Here is a 24,691-nt window from a genome sequence, read left to right on the forward strand (position 1 = left end):
CGAATGGAGAACTGCATGCTTAAGGCACAAAAGGCGACAGGGTTTCCATATTTCCATATGTAAACTCGCGATCTGAGGAATTTGAAGGCAATGGTCTCATCCCTGCTTATTCGCACACCACAGCCTCCCGGGATTAAACCCAGACCACACCACCGTGGTCTTTACCATCATCCTCAAGCCTCCCCTCCGTCTTCAGGCGTTCCAATTCTGCCTTGAATTTCTTGGTGATGGCGATGATGAACTCCGGAGAGCCCGGCGTCAGCCCCACCTTGGCGGCGTCGACCCTGAGCCAGGGGATTTGTCTCGCCCCTTCGGTGCTCGCGGCGAGCTCCTGGAGGCGGCTGATGATCTCGTCCGTGTAACCGCCGCCGAAGAGGATCGCCCTCGGCGGGGAATCCCAGTTCCCCGTGCCCAGGGAGCTGCTGGGGCTGGGCGGGGCCTGATTTTTCAGGAGAAAGGGGAGTTCATTCTCGACGTTGGAAAGCAGGGCCAAGTGGATGACTAGATGGTTGTGATCTCATGTCAGAGCCTGACAATACTTTAATACAGAAAAAAAAAGTCCAATTCATAAGAATGGCCATTCGCAGCATGATACATCTTTGGACTTCAAACGAAGACTTCTTTGCCTTTTACATATTGACGTTGTTAAAAGCTCGCTCCGAATCGGTCTTCCTCTTGGCAGCAAGGCTTTTGTTATAAGAAGAAGGATTACAAGACCGCGCGGCTCACCTTCATATTCAGGCTTCAACTGATCTATAACGGCACGCCCAATCTCCTCGTGAATACCAGTTGTGATGACAGGTGTCGCCTTGATTGACATCTTGAGCGTACTAATATGATCACTTGATCACAAAGATCCTGTCAGAGAATGAGAAAATCAGGGCTTGGGAACGAAAAACGATGTCATTGAATCCGCCAAGGTGCGTGCAGGTGGAGAATCTTCATTATAATGGCTCAGTATGATCCAAGTAGAATAACTAGGGCTCCTCCTCTCGCTCTTTCACGACCCCGCTCCGATCGTACTTCAGTAAGCAGAAGGTAATATTTTAGTGATATTTCTTAAAGATCTCGCCACTCGGTGCACCTAGTTCATCCATGTCCGGTCAGCCTTGAGAGATGCCGCCATCTCGAATACAAAAGTTGGCCTATACATCCGAAGTTTCTTCCTAAAAGCTAGCACCACCGAATCGTCGGTGTAGCTGGCAGGTCTGGATATTGCAGACAAGCCCTCTCGGCCTTCGTCATGATCGGTAAACGCGAGTTAACGTGCTGTACTGTAAACAACAAAAAATTATGGCTCTCGTCAGGGTTAGCGCTTGCACCAGTTAGCGCTAAGTTGTATATTTTGTTGAGGTCCTGTGAGCAATCAAAGGGATGGGGGCATCAATGTTATGCCCGTTAGATACCAAACTAGAGGCATAGCAACTAAAAGCTTTAAAGAAATGGGCAGGACGAATCAATGTCTTTCACACGTGAAACTATTTGTCCACTTTTGAAGGTGAATTTCTCATCCTAGGCTGTGGGGGGGTCCCGCATCAGGATCCATATCTCAAAGTACCATGGAAGGAAAAAGTTTCAAGATGCATCTCAGCCAGCCACAGCCAACTGCAAGACTATTTCCGCGGTGCTGAACAAAGCGCGGAAAAACCCCGGAGCTTTGAGAAAATCATCAAGATGTGGATCTTACAGTTTTCTCTCTATTCGGTAAGAAAAATCGGGAGTTACAATAGAAGCTGAATAGGGGAGGAATGGGGAAAGAACTGAGAAGCAAAACCTATTTACTTGAGTAGGTATCTGCAGAAAGATGCACAGCCTGAAGCCAAGATATTGATCCAAGACCTTGCAGTTCACATCTTCAATCTTTATTTTCTTTTCTTTTCAAGAGGTGATACAAAGGTAAGAAGAATTTGCAGACACAGTCCGCCTCTGTGTTAGTCAACCCAGCCCCAGCAATATACTGAATCCCTCATTGTGGACTACCAAACATGTTAATTAATAGTGCTATGTAGTGAACGTACTAGTAGTATGATAGGGCTCAATGTCTTGGTGTTGTCTTCTACACCCTATTGATGGCGGAATCAGCCTGAGATTGTAAGTGACACAAGTTGCCAACCTCAAGGTGGCGCTGAACTTGACACCTGCCTCTCTGCCTCCTCGGACACGGCTCGTGAAAACCTCTTCAGCTCGACCGAGAATGTGACCGAAGAAGAAGCAAAATACTGTTTGGAAGGGGAGGGGGGAGCGGGCGGCTCCATATTGAACCACATGGTCACCACGCCTGCTAGCGCACAGGTTTCGTCCAGCCGCCCGTACGGCAACGCCGCCGTCGCTTCGCCCTGAAACCTGACGCTATCGTGCTCCGCCGGCTGCCTTCCCCTTAGCTCTCACTTGTTCGCTGCGGCGCAGAGAGAAGCGCGGTGGTGGACTCCACGATGGCGTGGATGTCGTGATGGCGTGGCTCCTAGTCCTCGCGTTTTCCTCTTTCTGCTTTCTTGTTTTTGGGAAGAGTGGTCTTTGTTCTGTTGTTGTTGTTTTTCCTTGGGAGGGGAGGGGCGGTGGGGCAGGTCAGTGCCTTCTGCGAGTGTCTCGCGGTGATGCAGGGAAGGATGGGGCCATTACTGAGGTGGCCAGCAAGATTGTGGGGCCAACATGTTTGCTTTTTTTCTTCTTCTTCTCGAGCAGAGAGAGTGATGAAAAGCTTGTGTGATAATGTTATTCATTGCTGTGTTGTCACTTTGCCTTCGTTGTGGGCTCTAATTCCTCAGAAGAGGAGAGGTTGGACTAGTTACCCTGACAGCTTGAAGGACAAACAAAGAGGTTTGACAATAGGTACAATGCCCATCTGGCCTCACAGTAATCCAGGCACCAAGGAGTTCAATTTGCTGTTGAATCTTACGCCCTTGAGCGGTATCATGTTCGACTTCTCAAGACCATTGGTGTGATGTATTGGCATTTTTTCATCCACGAGTCCAAAGCCTTGGTTCCGGGAGTTTCAAGGGTCACTGGTTATGGGGGACCCACACCGAGCGTTGGTATCACGAGGACACACGGGTGGTGTCAAGAGCCACCTGCAAGAATTCTTATCGAAATCATCCCTTGCAGGATGCCGAAGAATTTCAAGTGGACGGGCGCCACGACGGTCAGTTACGGCTCATATATCTGCCAAAAGCAACCAACAACAGCCAAGGGACCTGAAAGGATAGCGCACGAGGGCGAAGGAGGTGGAGCAGAAGAGGGGAAGCTATTCTCAAATTTATCATGCCAATGTAGGCCGACGACCTCAAACTGCTGCCTGGGAGGGGTTCGTAGATAGGCTTGGAGTCTAATGCTACCTCAGTTGGTGGTGCAGGGAATGATCTGGCGTACATGGAGAAGCGAGGTCCACGTGGACAGATCGTGCATTTCTCCTCTCTCTCTCTCTCTCTCTCTCTCTCTCTCTCTCTCTCTCTCTCTCTCTCCCTCTCCGTCTCTCTCCCTCTCCCTCTCTCCCTCTCGCTCTCGCTCTCTCTCTGATCTAAAAGGGGTCTGATGGAAGACCTATCATCAGGTGGTCTCCATGCCCCGCCTAATAGTTTCGAAGAAAGCTGAAACCAGAAGCTGACCCAGCCAAGATTCACCTTTGCGGATCACTTGATCCTCACCCCGCTTGGGGGCTGAACATCCCGTGAGAGCTTCGGCTTGCCATATCTGAAAAGATGAGGCGCTAGAAAAGGTCTTTGCCAGGCCCACCCCAACCCTGCGTCAAGGACGGACACGTAGGGCATATGTCTCCTTTTTCTCCTTTATCTTCGCACGCAAAGGTCACTACGGATGATCCATTTCTCGCCAGCAGTGACTTCCCTTCCTTCATGCTGTTGTGTTGTATAGCATTGCATTAGCTGAGTGATCTGCGCTGTAACCGGGGGGGGGGGGCAAGCGTTGAGATGATACAGTATGAGAGGAAGAAAGAAGAGAAGAAGAAGAAAAAAAAAAAAGGGGGGGGGAGTGAGAGATAGCCGGTTTGTCTCAGGCGCCGTGACGGAGCAGGCATGGAATTGGCTCACCAGCATGCAGTCGTTGCCATGTTTGTGAAGAAGAAGCATCCCAGTCTCGGGCGGGACGGCAACCTCTTCTTTTGTTACCCTCCTATCATGTGGGAAGAACACTGTCTCACCGCCTTGACATCCATCAGCTGCAGAGGTAAGATATAGTAGCAGTGTCCATGTCGTCTTGGTGACGACCGGTCCGTGGTCTGACTCGATTTGTACAACATTCGAGTCGTCATCTGCAGAGGCGTTGGTTAGTGAGGACATGGTCAGATGGGAAACTTTATGAATAGCCGAAGACCATAGGGTCACACCAATTCTGTCTGTGATTTTTTCTTGTTTGGGAAGCTCCTTGATTTTTCTTCACGGCGGTGTGCTGTGCTTCTGTAAAACTGTATGCACGTCGGCAAGTCGCTAGGATCGAAACGTGACAGCGTCCTGCAACAAACCAAGCAGCCGAGCCGCCCGCTTGGGCTTGTGTGCGTGGGTGCGTGCGTGCAGATAGTTGGATGACGACGCACGGCGTTTCCGCCAACCCCTTGACCCCCTTGTCGGGAACTCTTCAAATAGCTTTTTGAGGCTGTGTTTGGGTGATGAGGGTGGCGAATGCCTTTCCCCTGCTGTCGTCTTGTAGGAGAAGAAAAAATCAAATAAAACAAATGAGGCGGACATGCGTGGCCTATCAACAGGGTCCCGCGTTTGACTGTGTGTGAGAGCATCTTCGCGACTCAATGGACCCATGGTGTATCCGAGATCCAACCAAAAAGCCATTAGTGGCAGGCAGTGAGCCCGCAGAGCCGCAGGCTGTACGAGAAAGGCAGAGAGGTAGGCGATAAAAAAGCGCTAACGATCTTGCATCTCGAGTAAGACCAGTGGTGTGGGAGACAGCCCTCAAGGGAACCCGATAGGCATCGGGCATTGGGAAGACGATAACCAGATTACAACCAACGGGGAACATACCGTAATAGATCGTATAGATGCGAGGCTTTGGGGAGGTCATAAGTGAAAAATGACAAGAAAGGGAAAGAAGAAGAAGAAGAAGAAGAGAAGAACGGAGGGAGCACATCAATGATCCCACCTCAGTAGTTTCACCTACAGTGTGCATCAAAGAACTGTCCAGGTGAGTACCGATACACCCGGATGTTGGGAGACAAGCCTACGACGTCACCGCCCCTGGAGAAGATGAGGTATTGGTACATCAGCTATATGCAAATAGCCAAGCTATGCTTTGATTCTGCCACGGATCGGCAACTTACCACAGACCATTCCATTCGTCCGCCATCAAGACATCCTTGAGGCCTGTAGCAAGCCACAGCCTCTTGGCAAAAACTTGGTCCAGCACCTGAAAACGATCGTTGACCCGAGCGGCCTCGCCGCGCTTGGGCTTGCCTGGGGTGGTGGTAAGCGAAAGGGTCCTTAGGAACGAGACGTAGTCCCGGCAAAGTGACTTGGGCCAGAAGTTTCGGACGAGCAGGACTCTCGAGTCGAGCATGGCCTCGGGCGCGAGATCAGCCAGGGGCAGAGGCGGCCTGAAGGCAGGCCAGGCGGGCAAAGATGTTGGGGTTATTGGTGCTCCTGCGACGGGGCCCTTTGCCTTGGAGGCAGGCTTCGTGGGCCGTCTCTCCTTGGGCATGCTGGGCATCTGTGCCGTGATGGGGTCGTAATATTCTGTGCTAATGAGAGTCTTAAGTAAGGCTCGACCAAAGTTGGGCCGATAGAGCGTCGGAAGTGGGCCGCCTGCCCCGGTGGTGGGTGGCGGGTAATGGTCACTCGTGCTTTTGAGTGCCCTGACCTATGTATGCTGACAGGCAGCATCAAAAGAAACTCATCTCGCCCTCAGTTGGGTACCCGTGTAGGATGCAGGATAGGTGGAGCGTGACGTCTTCAGCCTTCAGTCGAAGCAGGTTCGATGCGACGAAGGAATTGACAACGTGGCGCCTTTTTGTCTCTTCTCCCTCCCGCCCCGAGACGTTTGTCTGTCAAGGAGCCTATTTTCTCGTGTGGTTCTAGAACACCGGGGACCTGCGGTTTTACGACTCGCCAAGGATTATGTTTGAGGTGACTGGCAAACCGATGGGACTGACAACGTGCAAGAAGAAGCCGTGGCGTTGAGAGGCCTGAGAGGAGGAGTTTGGTCGTGCTGCTGTGAAAGTGACTTACTTGACTTGCCTGTTGATTGAGATTCGGCGACGTAACGTTAGAGTACTTGGAGATAGAGCCCATTCTTCCCCACCAGGCCTCCACCATCGTGCCGGGCCCGCAGCCACTATGCTGTGTTGGGCTTCACCCAAGCCGCGTCCATTGGACGGCCTCACGACAAAGCAATAACGGCCATGGAAGCGAGATTATCAGACAACTCATTATGCGTTTAGCTTTGCTTAGTAGAGTGCCTCTGCTGGAACGGATTCGTAGAATCTTGGCCTACCGCACTGCTGCTTGGGGAAAAGAAGGTGCTCTCGTCGATCTCACATTGTTTCTTTTTCCATCCACGCATTAGTGCAATCCTGGACTGCACCTATCTGCCTGTCACTGTCAGTTCTTCATCCCCCTTGACAGATGCAAAAGCAAAGGCCGGCTGATGCGGACGATGATCAATCGGGAACACCCAACTTGCGGCCTCTGCTGAGACACATCATCAGTGTCCTGTACCCGTCTGGCGTCCGCACTCCGCAAGTATAACAGATGGCCCCTTGCCGGCTGTCATTGGCAACTACCGAGTTTTGGTGGGTTTTGTTTTGTTTGTGCTTCGAGTCTAGACCTTCGGAGCCTCCAAACTCATTCTCGGCCGATCATGAACTTCAGCCTTCTCAGAAACCTTTATCTTGATTGGCATCTGCGAGTCCTGGGCTATGAGGACCCATGCCTGGGAAATAACGCCATCCTCCCCTCTCCACGACCCAAACCTCGTGTAGTCTCTTGTCAATATGTATTGCAGACGCTCCAGAGGTTGCCAGAGCTCAGAGACGTCAAGGCCCTGCAAGCCAGACAGGAGAAACTGCAGCCGAGAGAACGTGCCGACAGGACTCTGAAACTATTCTGTCGATGCGCCGGACCGCCTCTGATCCGAGCCTATGAGATACTTGCGAAACTCAAAGACAGGCTGGAGGCCCTAGAGCCGCGAGCCTCAGAAACAACCTTTCTCCTGCACAAAGAACTCGTGGAATCTCTCGTCGAGGTCAGGAAATGTCATGCAATGTGGGAAGTCAGTGTCGGTGACGAAGCCTTCTTTAAAAAACACCCGTGGCCACGATCTGTGCGGTTCGAGTATGTCAGATACATGCTGCAGATCTTGCACGTTATCGCCAACCTAACCTTCCCGGAAGATCTTCAGGACTACCTGGAAGAGATGGAGATGGTCCTGGCACGAAAAGACTGGCGGGACCATATTGTCTTGGACAGCGAGGTGACCTATCAGCGGAGCAAGAAGCACCTGAGGCCCGAGGTCATCGCACCTGTGCACCAGTTCCCCGTAGAATTCTTGTTGCACGGCCAGAAGATGTTGAGCCCTTTCCTAATCCACAACACTTCTGTGTATGGGCACCGGCTAATCGCCAACGAGTACGCTGCACAGCAAAACGAAGGTGAGACATTAGAGAGGCCTGTGATGACGACTTCTTCGCAGCAAGAGACCCCTCACTGACTTGTCTGCCCAGATGCTGCGAAGGTCTATCTCAACCTAAAGAGATTCAACAACTGGGATCAGCAATGGTGACGACGATTAGTGACGGCGACGACAAAAGACAGAAGTGATGGCGGCAGTGCCGTGCTGGCAAGTCTTCTTTTCAAAGCAGGTCCTTGCCAATCAAGTTGAGTTGTTGGGACGGCAAGAGACGGCTGCCTAGCTCTCTTTGGCCCCCTTCCTGCCTGCCTTGCGAGAGATGCTGTGCATTTTTGGCGTAATGGAGAAGGTGCTGATGACACTGGGACTGGGATGACTTGAAGTTGCTTTTTCTGTATACCTCTTACAGCAATAAAGCGCATAGTATGATTTAGCTTCGATTGTTGCATACCTTCGATACTAGGCTAAGACGGCCTTGCGGAAGGTCCCAACGTGAGGCGGAGCTACCCCGAATTCCATAACTTTGAAATATCGCCAGCAATCAATCAATCGTTTCTCTCTCTCTCTCTCTTCCTCACACACGCTGTAAGATACTGGGGTGGCGCCGTCGCCCTTTGTTTTAGACCATTAGACAACACACTATCCTCCACCAAGATCGTCGCTATTTTCCAGGTCGAAATGGGCTGGGGCTGGCCTTTTTCCTCAGCGGCTACGGCCAAGGGCTCCGACACACCCTCGTTCTCAGCCACATCCACAGCAACACCTTCTCCCAATGAAGAACAGGAGCGGCGCAAAAGAGATCTTGATCTTCAAAGATACCAGCTGGAGCTTCTGCGTCTCGAGAAGGAGGAACTGAACCGCCTTATTAAGCTGCGACAGCAGGAAGAAGCGCGACAGGTCCCGCAGATATCAAGCCCGCCGCAAGTCGTACAGTCACCGATTCCACCCGAACCTCCACGTACTCGCGAAGATAATTTCCGTCGCGGAGCAAAGCAGCTTGGTTTATTCTTCGCTGGTGCAGGCTTCCTGACGGCCTCAGCCCTCATCTCTCGACGCGCTGTTGCTCGCAAGATGGTCGACGCCTACCCCAAATTTTACCAGCCGAGTCATCACGGTCCAAGGCCACCGCCACGCGCCCAGGCAGAGAAAGGAGAGGATCAACTTGTGGCGATAGAGGCGTTGGGTTTGGCAACACTGAACGTTTTCAGCTTTGGGGTCATGATGACGGGTGGCGTCATGTTTGCCTTTAACATCTCAAACGTGGAAGACCTGCGGAGGAAGGCGAGAAGCAAGCTATACGGGACGAATGGGGCTGTGGATGAGGCAGCAGATCAGCAAGTGGAGGAGTGGATTGCTGATGTCTTGTCGAGAAGGGACAAGAGGGAAGACAACCCTGACTCTCGGGACAAGAGTAGCTGAAAAGGCAACCGGGACGGTTACAGGTAAACAAACCTGACTCAACCACTACGCTGTGTCACGATCTTCGACGAAGGGCTTCTTCGGTCTGGCAAAAAAATTCCACGAATTCTAGATAACCTTCATCGGCATGTGGGGACAAAAGTGCCCCCGGCTGCGAGCTGCACATTTTGACAGTAAAGTATGCGGTGCGTTTCAGAATCGACTTGGGAATGTGACAGCCGAGACCTGCTGACTCCAAATCAAAAGATGTCCTATTTTACGACGACCAAAGTCAGTACGGCTCATGTGGGAGCAGCCTTAGCAACCAGTGCGTTTCGGCACCGCCGATTTGTGGTTTGCTGTATTCGGCCTAGCTACTTTGACATATTTCTGCATGTCAGACTTCAAACTCCATTGGGCAAGGCCCAACCAGATAGGTCTGTCTGTCGAGTTCCCTTGTAGTTGTTTGTTTATCCATGACACAATTATTCCCCTGGGCCACATTGGTATACGACCTAGTGGCTAGACCATCCGATCTCCACGAAGTTTTCGGATCCGGATCTCCTCCCTGACAGGGCTGCCAGGGGACTGGCGATCTGGTGGTAAGGCGAAGGGCCCGAGCCGAGCTCATATATCCAAAGCGCGAGAACTATGCGCCAGCATGCTGCGGGCTGCAGAAGTGGAATCCTGCTCTGGGTTGCAATGCCTGTGATCATATGGCCTGCACTTGCTCCACCCTGCCATGGCGAGACTATTACCACAAATATATACCCTTTGCGCTCAAACTCGAAGAGAGCGCACTCGGCACATGCAGCTCGAGGACCCCTGTCGATCCTAGATGAACGATCAATATCCTCTCAAGTTATCCAGCTCGATGGGCAATTAATTCTCCGAGAACTTCAGAACTCAGGTTGTAAAAGTGATCAGGTATCTACCTTTTCTGCATTTCCTTTTGCTTCTTCACCTTCTTCTCCTTTGATGTTTTGTGTTGCAATCAACAAGATATGTACCTCAGGACTTGATGCGCTCCACGTACCTTTTATTTGGATGCAGCAGCCTGAGAGTTTCCACGTGCGCTTTCGTTGGTTTTCTTTCAACTCCTTGGAGAAGGGACTCAAGCCCGGTATCGACATTCCAAATGTGGCGCCTGGTTTGGGCCTGGATCCAGTTCCATGATTTTCCTACTTCTTATTCCGGGCACTCTTATCGAGGTGAACACGGCTTCTCCGTATCCAACTCTTCTCACCACAATATATAAATGCCAGCTCGCTCGGCTACCACTTTCGAACCTGCTATGCTTCTAGGTCTCCATACACTTCGAGGCAGGCCATCATGGAGGCGAACATCACCGTCGACGTGCAGGACTACCGACTGGCCTTCCCAAATGGCCAGAGCCCCTTCCTCTTACAGTCTCCAGTGCAGCATGACGGGGAGAGAGGTGGAATGCTTCTAGTTCGACAAGACCTAGGAGCGAATAATAACGAGGTCAGCTTCAAACTGCCTGAGAATCTAATTCCAACAAATGATCCACCGCATGGAACACACGCCCATGGAATACTGCTTCAGTCTGACCCGGGCCGACGCTATCTCAAGGGAGATCTGGTCTGGCTCAGAGATCTGAGCTGGAATCCCGGGTCCAACTTGGACCCGTCCAAGATCAAAGTCGTCAACCTTCGTACCTGGGAGGACCTTGTGATCGACTTGCAGGCGGCTTGTTGGGTACCCAGGTATCGCAAATTGGATCATAGGGCGAACGAACAGGAGGTCCTCACAATTTCGGGCCCACCCAAGAGGAACGCGAACGACAAGAAGCTATATGTCCTGGCCATTGTGCAGCGGTTGTCTCAGAGCAATGAGCCTTCCTCTGCTTCTGCTGCTTCTCGTGGTTCGCAATTGGAAATCAAGGAGCTCGTGGAAAAAGAACTTTTCAAGTACCAGAATTTGAGCATCTCACCAGACGGCAGGAGAACGGCGGAGAAGCTCTTCCGTTGGGCGTTGACTGGGGTTTTGCAGTCACCTATCAACGAGTACTCACCGCTTGCGCAGCAGACGCCCCTGTCTAGTCTTCCAACGATGCCGAGCCTACAAGCAGTAGTTCCGGAAAGCTCAGCTTCAGGCGCCACTCCTGCTAACGCTGATAACGACATGATCATCGGAATCGAGAACGACCCAGACTTTGACCGAGATGCAGAGGAACTCTGGGCTAAAGGCATGGCGGTCCTAAACAAGCAGTCGACTATTATCGAACCTGTATGTACAGGACCCGAGATCTTGTGGCAGCGTGCATATGGGCCATGATTGTAATGGCACATTGAACTGACAGGGCCGTGACTTCAGAAACAGATTTGCAACCTTCCGAAGGATACATGTCCCACCCCACCCCGTACCTTCTTCATCACCAACCGCCCGTCGGTCGACAATCCTTACCCGACGCATCACCATCGACTTGATCACGAGTGCCCGATCGGCGCGGCGCACGAGATTCACTGCGTCTTCCCATCCCCACAGATCCCACTATGCATCATCCCATGCACGATCAAGCACCAGTGCTGCACCACCAGTGTGTGGCCGCGTAACAAAAGCATCAACAAGCCGAGCACGGTCATCTCGCTCCCTATCGGTGATCAGGGCGGTGTCATCGTCAGAGGGGGGAGCGGCGTGACTCGCACCCAGCCGGATAACCACTTGTACTCGGACCTGCCGATTGCTGTCAAGCCGATGGGCTTTGACGCCAGGTGGAACAACGACGAAATGGGCCGGAGGGCGTATGGCGTGGGCGAAAGGGAGGATATTGTCGATGGCGAGTGGAACTTTGCAACGGCGAGCCTGGATGGGGCTGTGGAAGATGTCAACCCGAACGCGGCTAGCGAGGTATTGGCTTCTGATAAGGGTGGTGGAAACAGCCAGGAGGACCCTGATGTCTTTGGAGACCGGCATTTCTTTGATGAGTGAGTAAGGAAGGTCAGAAAAACTTCTCTTGCAAATACGAAGATGGGCGCGTGACCAGCGTGAACAATGATCCGAAAGGCAAGCATAAACCGACTGCTCAATACAGATTTAAGAGGAGGTCATCTGCACGTCGTACATCTGTCTTCTTTTCTTATAGCAGAAACGAATCACCCATCACTATGTTCACTTGAAAATCTTAATCCCACATACAGGAACTGCTACATGTTGTATAGATATTTACATGTACTTTAACCAGTGACACCGGGTAGGAAAGGTGAAGGTCCACCTCTTCAACGCCCCCTTTGTCCAGGCTATCTGTCGAAATAGAATAAAAATAAAAAAATATTGAGGATGTGCTCAAACTCTGACACAGGTGTGAGGCGACTACCCCGAAGAAGGACGGTCTATGCTGGAACACAGGCTCAAGAGGATAGCAGAAGGAAGAGCCAACGCCAGATCACAAGATTCTTCACGTTCCACAGCAGCGTTATGTCAGCAAAATTCAACGCAGACAGGAAAACAAGAACAAGGACGGAATAGCAGTACAGAACCAGAGTTTGAAAGCAACTTGCTTCATCAATTGAAATAATAAGGACGAGAACGATTTGAAGAGTCAATAATATGTCAGGGATTCCGCTTTGACAACAGTTCCACTTGGACAGAGAATTCTCCCACTTACAGAAACCACTCCACCTGGACAAATGATTTCCACTTGGGGGGAGGGAGAGAGAGAACTTAGAAGAAGAAAAGGTAGAGACTATAGCAAGAGAAGAACATAAGTTGAAAAGAAGACAGGAAGGGGGAAACACGGCAAGAAAAAAAACAGAACGTGAATTGAACCGAGATAAGCGTAGACGGCAGTAAATAATTATACAAGAGAAATACGAAAAGAGAGTAATAACATAGAAAAGAAAAGAAAAATACATAAAGCAAGCAAGACATGAGAGGAGGGCACACGAAGAGAGAAAAAAAGTAGGAGAAAGAAAGTAAGAGGAAGAAAGTAAGAGAAGAAGGAGAAAAGCATTACATGAAGAGGAGATATCTAAAAAAGCAAAGCATATAGTACAGGAGGAGCAGAGTAGGTACAGTAGAAGGATAGTCAGTGCAGAAGGCGGACAGACAAGCAAAGTACATACTTGAGGAGAAGAGTACATGAGAGGGAGAGCACATGAGGGAGGAGAACATTGAAGGGAAAAGAACTTGAGGCAACATGGAATGGCGGAAGAAGAGAGTAAGAAAAGTAACGAAGAGAGAATGTGGGTTAAAATAATAAGGTGAGAGAATAGAATAGTAAGTAAGGTCAAACAAAGAGGCGAAAGAAGAGAAGAGAGAATAAAAAAGAGAGAATGTAAGTTGAAACAAATTGGTGAAGAAAAGAGGAGGGAGAATTAAGTGAGCTAGAATATCAATAGAAGATAGGAGCTTGACCGTTGGTTAGAGAGAAGAGCAGACTGGAAAGATAGAGCCTTGAGAGTGTGCATGTGTGATCAGTCCTAATGTAAATACAAGATAGGGTGAACTGAGTAGACGGAGAGTACTTGCCTGTATTTCCATTGCTGCTCCTAACAAAAAGAAGAAGAGAACAGCGTGTGATAAGAAGGGAGACAATCCTGTTTGAAATGAAAGTCAAGGTCAAATGCTTCAGTGCGCAGGGAAGACTTGCCTGTAATTAGCTCCTGGGAGCCTTGACTCCTGGGCTGTGTCCACCGCCGCCCCTGAGGAAAAGAAGAGAAGAACCAGATTCAACTTGAAGGGACAGTCGAGTCCTATTTATGCTTCTCAAACACCTCATAATGTTCTGTTGTACCGGATGTGACAGCGGCAGTCGAGACCCATGGAGTGGACAAGGCGTAGGAACCGTTGACTCAACGTCTCCAGATCAGGTGCACGCGCGTGGTGGTCGTGATGTCACGGACGTGGGAGGGTCAGCGCTACACGACCTAGCTCGGATGCGCACCAAAGGTATGTTGACCGATCTGCAAATGTCAGGCCAACAGTTCAGAAGCTTGGGGCTGCCAGAGAGTGGCCTAGATGTTTTGTGTGGAGTGATGATGATGATGTCGACGCGTCTTGATTCCACCTGCAACTGCCGGGCTCGGACATCACTTGTCAATAAGCACGCCTAAGCTGTTTCATATCGTCGGCGAGGGAGCTTGTGGGAAGGCTCTCCTTCGAGGGCAATGTCATGACGCGCGCCTGCGAGGGATATTGACTGTGCTATGTTCTAGAAGCATAGTATTCAAGATTTGGTTTAATTATAATATGTATGATGACAAGATGATGCGTGGATCTAGTATGTAGCACAATTTTCAGCCCAATGTCACTTGTGACAGAAAATTCGACGGAAATCTATGTGTGTGTGTGTGTGCTCTGAATCATTCCGACGCCTGGTTCGCGGATGCATGAGCACAATCCCATCTGCTCTTCTTTTGTGAATGGCGCAGCCTATGTCGACCCTGGATACTCCATCGGCGCTGACTGCGGTGTGTCCACGATGGCATTTTCATCCGCCCGGCCCGCCATCCTTGACTCCAGGCCTAGCGAGCTGCCCTCTTCAAAACTTCCTCGGCGTCCCCAATTCCTCGGCTGCCGTTTGAGGAACGCGCCCACAGAGCCCAAGTAGCCCTCGTGTCTCAAGAAGTAAGCCTGCTTGGCGCCCTTGGACCAGAACTTGATGGCATATGAAAGCGTGTTCATCGTCTGTGGGTGGCCCCTGATAAAACTGCCACCAAAGTAGATGTCTGCTAAGCCGTGAACCTGGCTCTGTAGGAAGGCGAGCTGGCCGATGTTGTTGGAGATGGCGTAAAGGAGAGACCGGGAGACGTCTGCGGAAGAGAAGCGGGATGCCTCGGCTGGCGTCGGGGCAGGTACTGCTGCGGTGCCTGATGACTGCGCGTCCTGTGAGCCTTCTTGTGAAATGTGGTGATCTCGGTCCCCGTTGCTCAGCCCGCCCATGTCCTCTGCCTCATTTTCGGCCTCGCGCTTCATGCGAAAGACTTTGCCGAACGAGCTGGCGATGGTGGTGTTCTTCAGCCCTATCTTCCCGTAGCCCGTGCCTTTCCCATATATATCGCCAACCAACATGTCGACGTTCGAGTTGTCGCCATGTGCCGCGTTGTCCAGCATCTCATCGAACGATCGCGCGCCTGTGAGGAGGCTTAGGAGCCCCCAGAGCGTGCCGCCGCCCAGCGACGTGCCACCTACACGCTCATATTTCCTGGGGCCGGAGACCTTGAGCATCGACACACCAGACCCTATGTTCACCAGCAGGTATGGATATATATTCTCCTCCGGGCTCGCAAAGTGCATAGGGTCCGTCTCGCTGTACGTGAACACCTCCCTCGGGATCTCGGTGATGAAGAAGTCCAACCCTATGATCAAACATTCCATCTCGTCCTCGCGTATTACGTCGACGCCCAGCGCGTCCTTTATCTTGTCGTAATATTTATATGCGCCGCCGCCTGTGGCCATGACCGTTAGCCGGCCGGGCTTGGAGCCGTTGAGGGTCTGCTGATGCTCTTTCAGGTGGCGCATGAAGGCGATGCAGTCGTCGATACGGTCGGTTTCGAAGGACATGAAGTTGAGGCGCCCGCCAGGCTCTGTGGAGAACGCCTCGCGGGAGAAATAGACGAGCTTGGCGAGGGAGCCGCCGATCTGAAAGCATGAAAGGAGGGATTGGTCAACACACTGCAGACGAAAAGAGCCGGAGCGGCGCAGAGTGTAATGGGCACGCCACGTACATCCGCGCCAGCCGTTGTAAATACATATTGGGGGGTCCAGGCGACTCACATCGATGGCAATGTGACTCACCACCGCCGTGTGGTTGGGCAGTCTGATGTCCTTGGTCTGGTGGTAGTCCTGCGAGCCGTAGCCGTTGAAGTTTGCGCCCGTTGGCGATGACGAGGTCTGGTCTACAATGAAGGCGCCTTTCACGTTGATCTTGACACTGCCAGGGTGGTTGATTGTGCTGTCGATCTCAGCCGTCGTTGTCTCCGTCCTTGGCCTACCAATCTGCTCGGCGAATGCGACTGGATCATGGGCCGCAGAGCCTGTGTCGACGCCGTCTTGCGACGGTTCTGGTATCCTCTCGGTCATGGCTGTTGGCTGTGGTGTATACCGCAGGCTGCGGTATTAGAGGAAGTCGGGTTGGTCAGGAGGATGAACGAGGGTCTGCGCATGCGACGATCAAGGACGCATCGAGATACAATGGCAATGGGTTGCGACCTGCTCAATGTCTTCCGGGGAAAGATTGTGGTGGGTCTGATCCTCGAGCCCTCGGCAACATGGGTCAATCGCAGCCCCAGACTTTCTAGCTGCCGACTGCTATATACCGACGATACTGAAGAAACGGTTGAAGACAAGGCTCTCCTCACACATGTTGTTGTCCCAAAGTGAGATGGGAGACAAGGAAGCAGATGTTTGCTGGTGGTGGTCAGTCAGCATCTTTTCGGTTGAGCGGATACGGAGGAGGCTGTACTACAATGTACGGTTGCTACGGTATACTTACTACAGCACTATGGTAGGGTCCCCCGCAACCCTTGTGGTAGCCACGGGACCCCGCCAGGCACACCCCTCACGGAGGCGCTAGCGGACCGCTTCCACCAGCTAGCCGGCGCGGCAGGGTCTCATGTGCCTGCCGTGCCCGCTTAATTCTATATAGCAGACAATCTACTACACGGCGGTTTTGGCTTATGTCATTCAGCATCTCCTTTACTTTCCTTCCTCTCTGCAATGTCAATATTCTTTGGTCCGTCTTCACATCAAAATCCTTTTGTCATCCTGCATCAGTCATCTTATAGACAATTACTGATTCTCATTCATGTCTATACCAGTACTCACACAGTACTAATTATGGCGAATATCCATCTGCGGACGATTCCCTCGTTGCCTTTCCCCAGCCGATACCGGATTGAACCAAGGAAAAAAACACACGATGTCTTCAGTTTTCATTACTATAAGTATGGTAATCTACTCCACTTAGTGCAATAAGGCATTTTTCCAGATTCTTATCAGATCCCCCACTCTAAATCCGAGCCGACAGTCAGACAATCATACTCCACCCCCCAGGTTCTGCAACGAGAAGAGTTTGCCTAAAATCTCAGTCCTTGGCCTGTTCTAACATCTCGAGTCACGGTGCCTCAAGAGTGGCACTGCTAGTGCAAGAAAACACATTGTAATGATACAGGTTCTGTATTATGTTGGTCTTTTCATAATAAAGTGACGACCAAAGCCCTATTGATACATACGAGCCCAGGAAATAAGAGCTCAGTTGCTTCGCTCCAAACTCCTCACGACAGCCCACGCTTGACAATACGCCGAATATTTGTATCACAAGAAGAAAGCATACAACCATCCATACTCAGTAGAAGTTACCGCCAGGAACACATACAAATATTGCCGTCAGAATGGCTGTCGATACCGCTGCGACAAGCATGGCCTGCACAAAGATGGTGTCCTGGATACTCCTGAGCGCAGGCTCTTGAATCCACACCTCTCGATCAAACACCTTCCGGATGAGATTGCGCTTTTCGTACTTGACCACCCACGGCTGGTCCTCGTAGCTGTTCGAGCTGCTAAATGTCGAAGAGCTGGCCCCGTGCGGGCCTGAGCCCTTCTCATCGCTGCCGTCCTCCCGCAGCTCCACCTCCTCATCCACGAACATCTCCCATGGCCTCACGTGGCGGTGGTGCATGCCGTGCAGCACGACGCACATCCCCTTGAGCGCGGCGCATTGTGTCGACACGCCGAGAACCATCCCCACAGCGGGAATGGCGCGATAGCCCCTGGGTACGCTGCTCAGACAGAGCAGAATGTATGCGACCAGGCTGCCAACGATGAGGAATGCGCCGAGGAAGTTGGCAAAGAAGACGCGCGCCGGGTTGCCGTTGCAGATGGACCATCGGATGAAGTTGGGATGTGCCTGCATCCGGAGGGTCGATTCGACGGACCGCTCCACTTGGCGAAAAGCAGTTGGGTGTGTAGTCTGGCTGAGGGCGATCAGCAACTGTTGGCGCTCGCGGGCCGAGAGGTTGAGTTGACGGGGTGCGTTGTCCATGATGTAGGTGGCGATCACGCGATCGATTTCCTCACGGAAGGGCTGGATGGTGACTATGGTCTTCTGTTAGTCTACGTCTTCTGTGTCAAGTGGCACACACACACACACACACACGTGTGCAGCTCTAATCATGCGTATGAATCTCTGTGGGGTGTCGGGCCCTGAACGGCAAACTTACATGGCGCTTTGATTCCAACTGCAGCGAAGGCTTCGTTCGCCTGCCTCCGCCAACTCGCCGCGGCAGGCGATCCGGCAGTCCCATACTCACTCGATGAGCCCCGATCATTGAGAGACGGCGTCCCGGGGGGCGTGGAGAACGGATTACTGTTTCCCATCTCGAAGAAGACAGGCGTCCGACTGTCGAGGAATCTTGGGTTGCCCGTGGCAAAGGTGTTACTGTCTTTCTCGAAATCGGTGCCCTTCAGGACCGCCGCCACCGAAGCCGGGTCGCGCCTGAGCCCGTCGCGGTACTCCTTCTGCAGCTTGGCGAAGGTTTCATCTTGCTCTTCCTCGGTCCACTCGGGCGCGAGAGCGAGGTCGGGCGTATCGGCGCTGTGGAAGCGCCGCACGTAGGAACGGTGCCACAGGAGGAACTGCAGGTTCTCCGCGCTGTGCTCGATATAGATGAGGTAGTTTAAGAAGTCACGAACGGTGCACGGCTGTCGAGCAGTGTCAGCTCTGTTTGGCGATCTGGATTGGTTGCCGGTGACAAACTCACGGGGCAAGTGCCGCCGTCCATGATCCTGTCGAATTGCAAGGCATCTGGGATGCCTATTGATGTGTCCGAGTGGATGCTGGCCACTGACTGTTGGGCCAGTGACTCGTTGTTCTCCTCATCTGTTGGCCTGCCAATGGGTTGCGACGGCGGGCGTCGGTAAGTGAGGCCAAGGAAACCCATGAGGGGCTCAGAAGTCTACAGGGACCAAGACTGTGTGTATGATATTGGTGGTTCAAGCGAATGGTTGAGGGATCCAAGCAGGAGGAGGGAGAGAAGTCAGGTGTAAGTGGCTGAAGCAGTTGGAGACACAACAACTACTTGTAGGCGAACAATAGCAAGAAAAGAAGGAGTATACAGCTGATGACCGAAATATGTGAAATAAAGGATGTTCTTTTTTCATGAGACGCAGAGGAGAGGGCACATGTTCTGGGACCGCGACCTACGATGATGGCAGACGACCATCTTTAATCAAGTTCATGACAGGCCGATCTATGTTCTGCCCTGTCTCCACCCATCCCACCTCGAGGCCGGTCCCGTAGGTTGGCTCCAGCCAGAGTGGAGATTTCCACCGCGCTGGTGATCTACTATAGTACATAGCACGAGCGGAACCAGCCCGGTGAACACCTCCTCCCCCTCTCTCCATAGTACTCAGTGCTGTCCCTCTGTACTACAAGATAGTGTACAACGGTACCACGCTTGTGCCACAGCTGTAGCTTGTATCTTGCCAGGGCTAAAACTTGATACGATGGACGGCTCGCAAATCTTCAACAAACCAGGTTAGCAAGGGGACTGCCAGAGAGCATTGATTGTCCTCCCAACGGATGAGACCTTCCTATTTGCTTCGTTGGCTCGATGTTCTTCCTTTTTCTGCTCTTGTTTTCATCGTTGTTATGGTGTTTCTTTGTTTTGTTCCTCTTCATGTGACGTAGTTCCGGGAATCAAGTCCCCAATAAGGACATGAGCTGCCGGTGGAAACTTACTGTGGGCAATCTCTTCGACTGAACCGCCCTCAACTGAGAGACTCTCAGCTCACTCGCCTGCTATACCCCCCAAGTCGTTCTCATCATCAACTCGCTGCCGCATAGATGCAGTGGCCATACGGCCGTAAAAGAAGACACAGCATGTCCCTTGCAGACACGGAAGAAAAAGAAAGGAAATCCCTGCATGACTACTGCGTAGAAAGGGCCCCAAGTTCTCACGTTCGCAAACAGAAAGAAAAACCCTGGCTCCCAACCATGAACTAACACCACCAATCCTCCAGCCCTTGTCCTAGCTGACGGAGTCCGGCTCTGTGGGCGCTCCCGTAATACAGACGAGCGATTGGGCCGGCGGGCCAAACCCACGAGATTTTTCTGCACCGAGTGTGGGTTGCATTAGTCTTCCCCTCTCGCTACGATTTCTCTCTTTTCTCTGAAACACGCTGGCCATGGCGTCCCTGACTATAGATATATGGGCGGCCGCGGCTCGATTGATCCGACCGGCGGAATTATTGGTGGTGGTGATGGTGGTGGAGAACAAGGGTTTGTGTTTGCTCTTGTCATACATTGACTGTACTTTTATCGTGAGAGTTATTGGGTCAAAGGCGCACATGTCCGATGGGCAATCTCCCCTCTGCGGCTGAAGCGAGCGGCGTATTGTGACCAACAAAGGTGCCAGCAGGAAAAATTCGATATTAAAAAGGAAGGGGAATGAGGGATGATCACTACCCTTCCGAAAATGGTCGGCCGCCTTCTCCAGTGTCTTTTTGGTCCCGATGCTCTGGGCTGAAGAATCCTTCTCATTCCTCTTGGTGATTGATATTGTGCTGCGGACTGAAGCTGTCCCTCTTCCCTCGCTTTCAGAGTGAGTGGCGTCATAGGAGCAGCAGGGACTTCATTTCTACAAAAGGCTGAAAGGGTGGGTGTGACCGTGTGTGTGTGGTGTGGTGTGTGTGCCCTTTACTGCAGTGCCACACAGATCTTGCTGCAGTGTAACAAAATGACGACAAGATGCCCGGCTGATCCTTCCCGACCAACATTTACTAACCGGCATGCTCGGTAATCTACGAAAGAGGAGGAAGTTTCCCCGGAACGTGGCCAAATGTAAAATAAACTCTATTTTCCTTCATCTTTCTTCCTTTGCAGACGGGCGCTGGCCCATATGGATCTCTGGCTGAGTCGCGTGCCCCGTTACACGTCAATCATGGGGGAACAGACTGGTGCTTTTACGGATGCCGAAGCAACGAGTCATTCTGCCATCTGACAGGGCACCCGACCATCCGGATCTTCAACGTTGTTGAAATGGTTTCTCCTCTTCAACAGCAATAGCACACGAGGCCTACCTGTTGGGTATATGGTTTACATGTGATTCCCAAGTGGCGTGGCTTCTTCAGCTGAACCAAAATCCTAAGACGTAGAGATGTCGGCATGTCTTCCAACTCGATAAACAGATGTCGACAAAGCAAGAAGAGTGGGGGGGAGGGGAGACGTCATTCAAAGATGCAAACCGTGCGTGGGAGGTGTGTGGAGCTCGATCTCTATACTTGCTGAATCCCATTGGTAGGAGTACGAAGTTCAACCATTGACAGTGGTGGTCATAGTAGCATTACCGAGGGGGGGGGGGGTTCCAAGATGGATCCTCAAAATGGAGCCTTCATCAGATCCGATACGAATGACGGCAAAATTCAAGCCCGAAATACAAGAGATAATCCAGCTCATCTTGCGGTTCTGCTTGGTGAGGAGAAAGAGAAGAGGGGCCATCTCGCATATCTGGTGGATCTGGGTGAAGATGACTTGATCTGGAAGTGTGAGTGGAGCAAAACAAGGATACAAGCAGAGCCTCTACGTGCACAAAGCCCCACAATCCGCGAGAGGACAAGCCTTTGGTGGATGGACGGTGCTCGAGTCCTTGTCACGCTTGGCCTGGAATGGCATGGTGGCATCGATTCTCAGCTCCGTCCAGGCAAGCCTCGTCTTGTGTGTCTTGATATGTTGATGTGTCGATGTGACGTCTATGCTTCTTCTTTCCCCTCTCTTTCTTTGCACTCGGCGGCCGTTAGGATCATCAGGGGACCGTTTCACTACTTGCTTTGTTCGTTGCTAGTAGAAGGCTAAGCTAGGCCGTCCGTTGGGTCCGAGCGCACTATCTTCTCCAGTGTCATCTTCTCTATCCTTAGAGGACAGCACCAGAAATGAAAAGCACTTCGGAAAGTGGGCCTCAACACCACCACCAACAACGTCCGGTGCCAGGAAAATCACCGCCACAAGTTGGAGAAGTCTCGAGTAATTACTATGATCGATAAGGGACGGGCCTCGGCTCTGCTCTTCTTCTAGCTCGGCTGTAACAATGCACCTTTCTTTTCCTCCGCAATACTGTCTGACCCCCCCTTGCCGGACACCCGTACCCGCCGGACAGCTAATTTCCGACAGCGCCATACAAATACCAACATCCTCACTTACATATTATTTCCTCAATATTGAAGCTATTCAGAAACTGTTTTGATAGATAGATAGCCCTTTAATTGACGAATCTATTGATATACTTATATCTATGCCTGGACGCCTTATGACGCAATTCTGGCAATGCCGGAAGCTAATATCTGTTCCTTCCTGTCTTCATATCCATGATCCTTTTCCTTCAACAATCTTCTACCTCAAGCAAGCCACAATGCCTTCCCACGCCTGGAATGAGGAGAATATGGCTGATGCCCTCTTCGATATTATAGATAACCATTTATCTTTACGAAAATCAGCCAAGAAACACGGAATCGCCCCCCAAACGCTGTCAGATCGGCTGCATGCAGGGTCCTCAGTTCAAGAAGCAAAGAAACCTCAACAACGCCTTTCTACTACTGAGGAAAAGAAGATATTGAGATGAATCATCAAGTAGGAGAGCTTAGGATATGCTCCATTAGCTTCTGCTGTGCGTGGTGTTGTAGGAGCCCTCCTCAAGCAGAAGGGAGATCTCAATGCCCTTGGCTGCAAATGGATAGAGGGCTTCAAGAAGAGAAATCCTCAAATTCGCCATAAAATAGGCACTCGCCAGGAAGCCACCAGATACGATGCCTTCACTCCGAAAGCTGTTAACTAGTATTTCGACATTCGCGAGAAGGAATATGGGTGGATCGAGCCACAGCTTACAGTAAATGTGGATAAGGGTGGCATTATGACTGGATATGGTAAATTTCTATGGAATTCTCATCTCAGAGCTCCTGAATTGATACTTTTGATAGGCCTGAACTCGCTGGTTCTTGGATCCTCTGAAAAAAAGAAGGCATTCCTTAAAAGCAGCTAGGACAGAAGCTGGGTTACTCTCATTGAAAGCTGTACAGCTACAGGCTAGCTTCTCGACCCAGGCATCATCTTCAAGGGCAAAGATCTTCAAAAACAGTGGTTTTCTGAAGATATGGAGCAGTCTGTGCTAACCTGGCGCGTGATTACTAGTCAAAACGGCTGAATAAGCAATGAAATCGCGGTAGCGTGGCTTGAGGATGTTTTCCTCCTTCAGATGAATATTCTCCGTGAGAATGATATATCTCGGGCTATCCTCCTCATCCTAGATAGCTATAATAGCCATACATCAGTAAGTTAAGATCTTTTGAAGCTCAAGGTGGTATTTCTCGAGGATAATGTGCTGATATAAAACAGCTGGAGTTCATAGCTTCTTGCTACTTGAATAACATTTTCCTTTGCTTTCTCCCCGCATACACCTTCCACAGCCTCCAGCCACTAGATAACGGCATATTTGCTGTACTGAAAGCAGCCTATCGGAAAGAACTTCAAAAGTTGCAAGATCTTACAGACTCAGCCCCTGTTAACAAGATCAACTTTCTACGGTATCTCATCACAGCCAGGGCAGCAATCACTCCTAAAGTAGTAAAAGGAGGATGGAGACATAGTGGCAACTATCCAATTAATCGCCATAAAGCCCTATCTCATGAGGAAATCCAGGAGGATAAGCAAAAACGAGGAGCAGATGAGTTGGAGAAGGACGAGGAGAATGAGCCCATTTCCCATGAATTTATTACTGCTATAGGCCGAGACCGAAGCTACAACGAACGCAGCAAGTTGAGGAGGATCGCAAATCACCTTAAAGACCTCCAAGCTGAGGTTATCTTGCTCCGACAGCGAAATGCCTCCCTTAAGGCTCAGAACGAGGCCATTTCGAAGACCCGAAAGCGCAAGAAGATCCCCAATCCTAACAAACGCTTTATGACTATTTCAGAGGCACTTTCGGCTGGAGAAGAGGCCAATACAGCCCAGGAAGAGGAGGATTTGCCTGCTGAGGATATTGTGGAGGTTCAAGACGAGGTTGACGAGGAGGACTCTGAGGACGATAATGCAGACATTCCACGTAAGGATTCACCACCAATTCGTCGATCTTCTGGGCGGACTAGCCGTATGCCAACTAGATATTTGGAATGAGGAAATTTAGATCATTTCGATGATATATTTATTATTATTATACGATTTGAAGTGAATTATTTCTATATACTTGAAAAGGTGGCAATTGTGTGGGCCATTTCGCATTTTAGTGTCCGGCGGGTACGGGTGTCCGGCAAGGGGGGGTCAGACAGTATCCTATGAACAATTGAAGACAGTTAGGGAGAGTCCTTCGGGATACCCGTTAATCAAAAGTGGATGACCAGACTGGTGATGCCATGAAGGGTGACGATGCAGTCCACGGCCAGAAAAGTATTGGTCCATTCCAGGGCTGAAAAGTTTGCCTCTGATTGCTTCTGATACGGATGTCTCCTTTTCCCTTTGGTTTCCTTGTTTTTGTTTGTTTTTGTTTTTGTATTTTCTTTTCGTAAAGTTTTCTTATGATGGCCAGACTTCATCATATTTTGCCAATTTCACGGCAGTTTGTGGATGATATTCGGCTGTTCAGGAATAGTATCTTGTGCAATGTTTTACACTTGCTTCAGAGCAGTCTACACCAGGCGGTACTATGTTATCGTCAACCTGATCGTGGATGACTTGGTTCCTCAGTCGGATGGATAGAAAATG

General features: G+C 51.0%; 10 protein-coding genes across 10 annotated transcripts; 6 read left to right on the forward strand and 4 right to left on the reverse strand.

Annotated features, from left to right (window-relative positions):
* Nucleotides 1-33: 33 nt before the first annotated feature.
* On the reverse strand, nucleotides 34-820 carry M406DRAFT_292368 (uncharacterized protein; the record flags this gene model as incomplete). The annotated part of the gene is made up of 2 exons (XM_040919027.1): nucleotides 34-501; nucleotides 730-820. The coding sequence occupies 2 exons, from the start codon at nucleotides 818-820 to the stop codon at nucleotides 134-136; spliced, it is 459 nt and encodes a 152-aa protein (XP_040776050.1). The 3' UTR covers nucleotides 34-133.
* A 2,929-nt stretch (nucleotides 821-3,749) lies between these two features.
* On the reverse strand, nucleotides 3,750-5,670 carry M406DRAFT_356805 (uncharacterized protein; the record flags this gene model as incomplete). The annotated part of the gene is made up of 4 exons (XM_040923528.1): nucleotides 3,750-3,851; nucleotides 4,044-4,264; nucleotides 5,122-5,198; nucleotides 5,282-5,670. 4 exons carry the CDS (start codon nucleotides 5,665-5,667, stop codon nucleotides 3,783-3,785), a joined length of 753 nt encoding a protein of 250 aa, XP_040776051.1. The 3' UTR covers nucleotides 3,750-3,782.
* Nucleotides 5,671-6,816: 1,146 nt separating this feature from the next.
* Nucleotides 6,817-7,737, forward strand: M406DRAFT_331401 (uncharacterized protein; the record flags this gene model as incomplete). Its single annotated transcript, XM_040920626.1, has 2 exons — nucleotides 6,817-7,606; nucleotides 7,679-7,737. The coding sequence occupies 2 exons, from the start codon at nucleotides 6,817-6,819 to the stop codon at nucleotides 7,735-7,737; spliced, it is 849 nt and encodes a 282-aa protein (XP_040776052.1).
* Nucleotides 7,738-8,565: 828 nt separating this feature from the next.
* On the forward strand, nucleotides 8,566-8,937 carry M406DRAFT_234654 (uncharacterized protein; the record flags this gene model as incomplete). The annotated part of the gene is made up of 1 exon (XM_040915989.1): nucleotides 8,566-8,937. A coding segment is annotated over one exon (372 nt), but the record flags the coding sequence as incomplete, so codon positions are not given.
* A 646-nt stretch (nucleotides 8,938-9,583) lies between these two features.
* M406DRAFT_102334 (uncharacterized protein) lies at nucleotides 9,584-10,223 on the forward strand. The gene has a single exon (XM_040915002.1). The coding sequence runs from the start codon at nucleotides 9,634-9,636 to the stop codon at nucleotides 10,156-10,158; it is 525 nt and encodes a 174-aa protein (XP_040776054.1). The 5' UTR covers nucleotides 9,584-9,633; the 3' UTR covers nucleotides 10,159-10,223.
* Nucleotides 10,224-10,314: 91 nt separating this feature from the next.
* M406DRAFT_331403 (uncharacterized protein) lies at nucleotides 10,315-12,190 on the forward strand (the record flags this gene model as incomplete). The annotated part of the gene is made up of 4 exons (XM_040920627.1): nucleotides 10,315-11,232; nucleotides 11,326-11,930; nucleotides 12,038-12,063; nucleotides 12,165-12,190. 4 exons carry the CDS (start codon nucleotides 10,315-10,317, stop codon nucleotides 12,188-12,190), a joined length of 1,575 nt encoding a protein of 524 aa, XP_040776055.1.
* Nucleotides 12,191-14,154: 1,964 nt separating this feature from the next.
* Nucleotides 14,155-16,026, reverse strand: M406DRAFT_346861 (fumble-domain-containing protein; the record flags this gene model as incomplete). Its single annotated transcript, XM_040922226.1, has 4 exons — nucleotides 14,155-14,405; nucleotides 14,493-15,585; nucleotides 15,721-15,921; nucleotides 15,961-16,026. The coding sequence occupies 4 exons, from the start codon at nucleotides 16,024-16,026 to the stop codon at nucleotides 14,377-14,379; spliced, it is 1,389 nt and encodes a 462-aa protein (XP_040776056.1). The 3' UTR covers nucleotides 14,155-14,376.
* Nucleotides 16,027-17,290: 1,264 nt separating this feature from the next.
* Nucleotides 17,291-18,887, reverse strand: M406DRAFT_292381 (uncharacterized protein; the record flags this gene model as incomplete). Its single annotated transcript, XM_040919029.1, has 3 exons — nucleotides 17,291-18,039; nucleotides 18,165-18,645; nucleotides 18,705-18,887. The coding sequence occupies 3 exons, from the start codon at nucleotides 18,882-18,884 to the stop codon at nucleotides 17,291-17,293; spliced, it is 1,410 nt and encodes a 469-aa protein (XP_040776057.1).
* Nucleotides 18,888-22,349: 3,462 nt separating this feature from the next.
* On the forward strand, nucleotides 22,350-22,559 carry M406DRAFT_260166 (uncharacterized protein; the record flags this gene model as incomplete). Its single annotated transcript, XM_040917346.1, has 1 exon — nucleotides 22,350-22,559. One exon carries the CDS (start codon nucleotides 22,350-22,352, stop codon nucleotides 22,557-22,559), a length of 210 nt encoding a protein of 69 aa, XP_040776058.1.
* A 797-nt stretch (nucleotides 22,560-23,356) lies between these two features.
* Nucleotides 23,357-23,632, forward strand: M406DRAFT_234134 (DDE-domain-containing protein; the record flags this gene model as incomplete). Its single annotated transcript, XM_040915967.1, has 1 exon — nucleotides 23,357-23,632. A coding segment is annotated over one exon (276 nt), but the record flags the coding sequence as incomplete, so codon positions are not given.
* Nucleotides 23,633-24,691: the final 1,059 nt, after the last annotated feature.

The sequence above is a fragment of the Cryphonectria parasitica genome (genome assembly GCF_011745365.1).
Source record: "Cryphonectria parasitica EP155 unplaced genomic scaffold M406scaffold_5, whole genome shotgun sequence".
Lineage (NCBI taxonomy): Eukaryota > Fungi > Ascomycota > Sordariomycetes > Diaporthales > Cryphonectriaceae > Cryphonectria > Cryphonectria parasitica.

Coding starts and splice junctions, on each gene's coding strand:
- M406DRAFT_102334 (XM_040915002.1), top strand. CDS start 9,634: ATGCGCCAGCATGCTGCGGGCTGCAGAAGTGGAATCCTGCTCTGGGTT.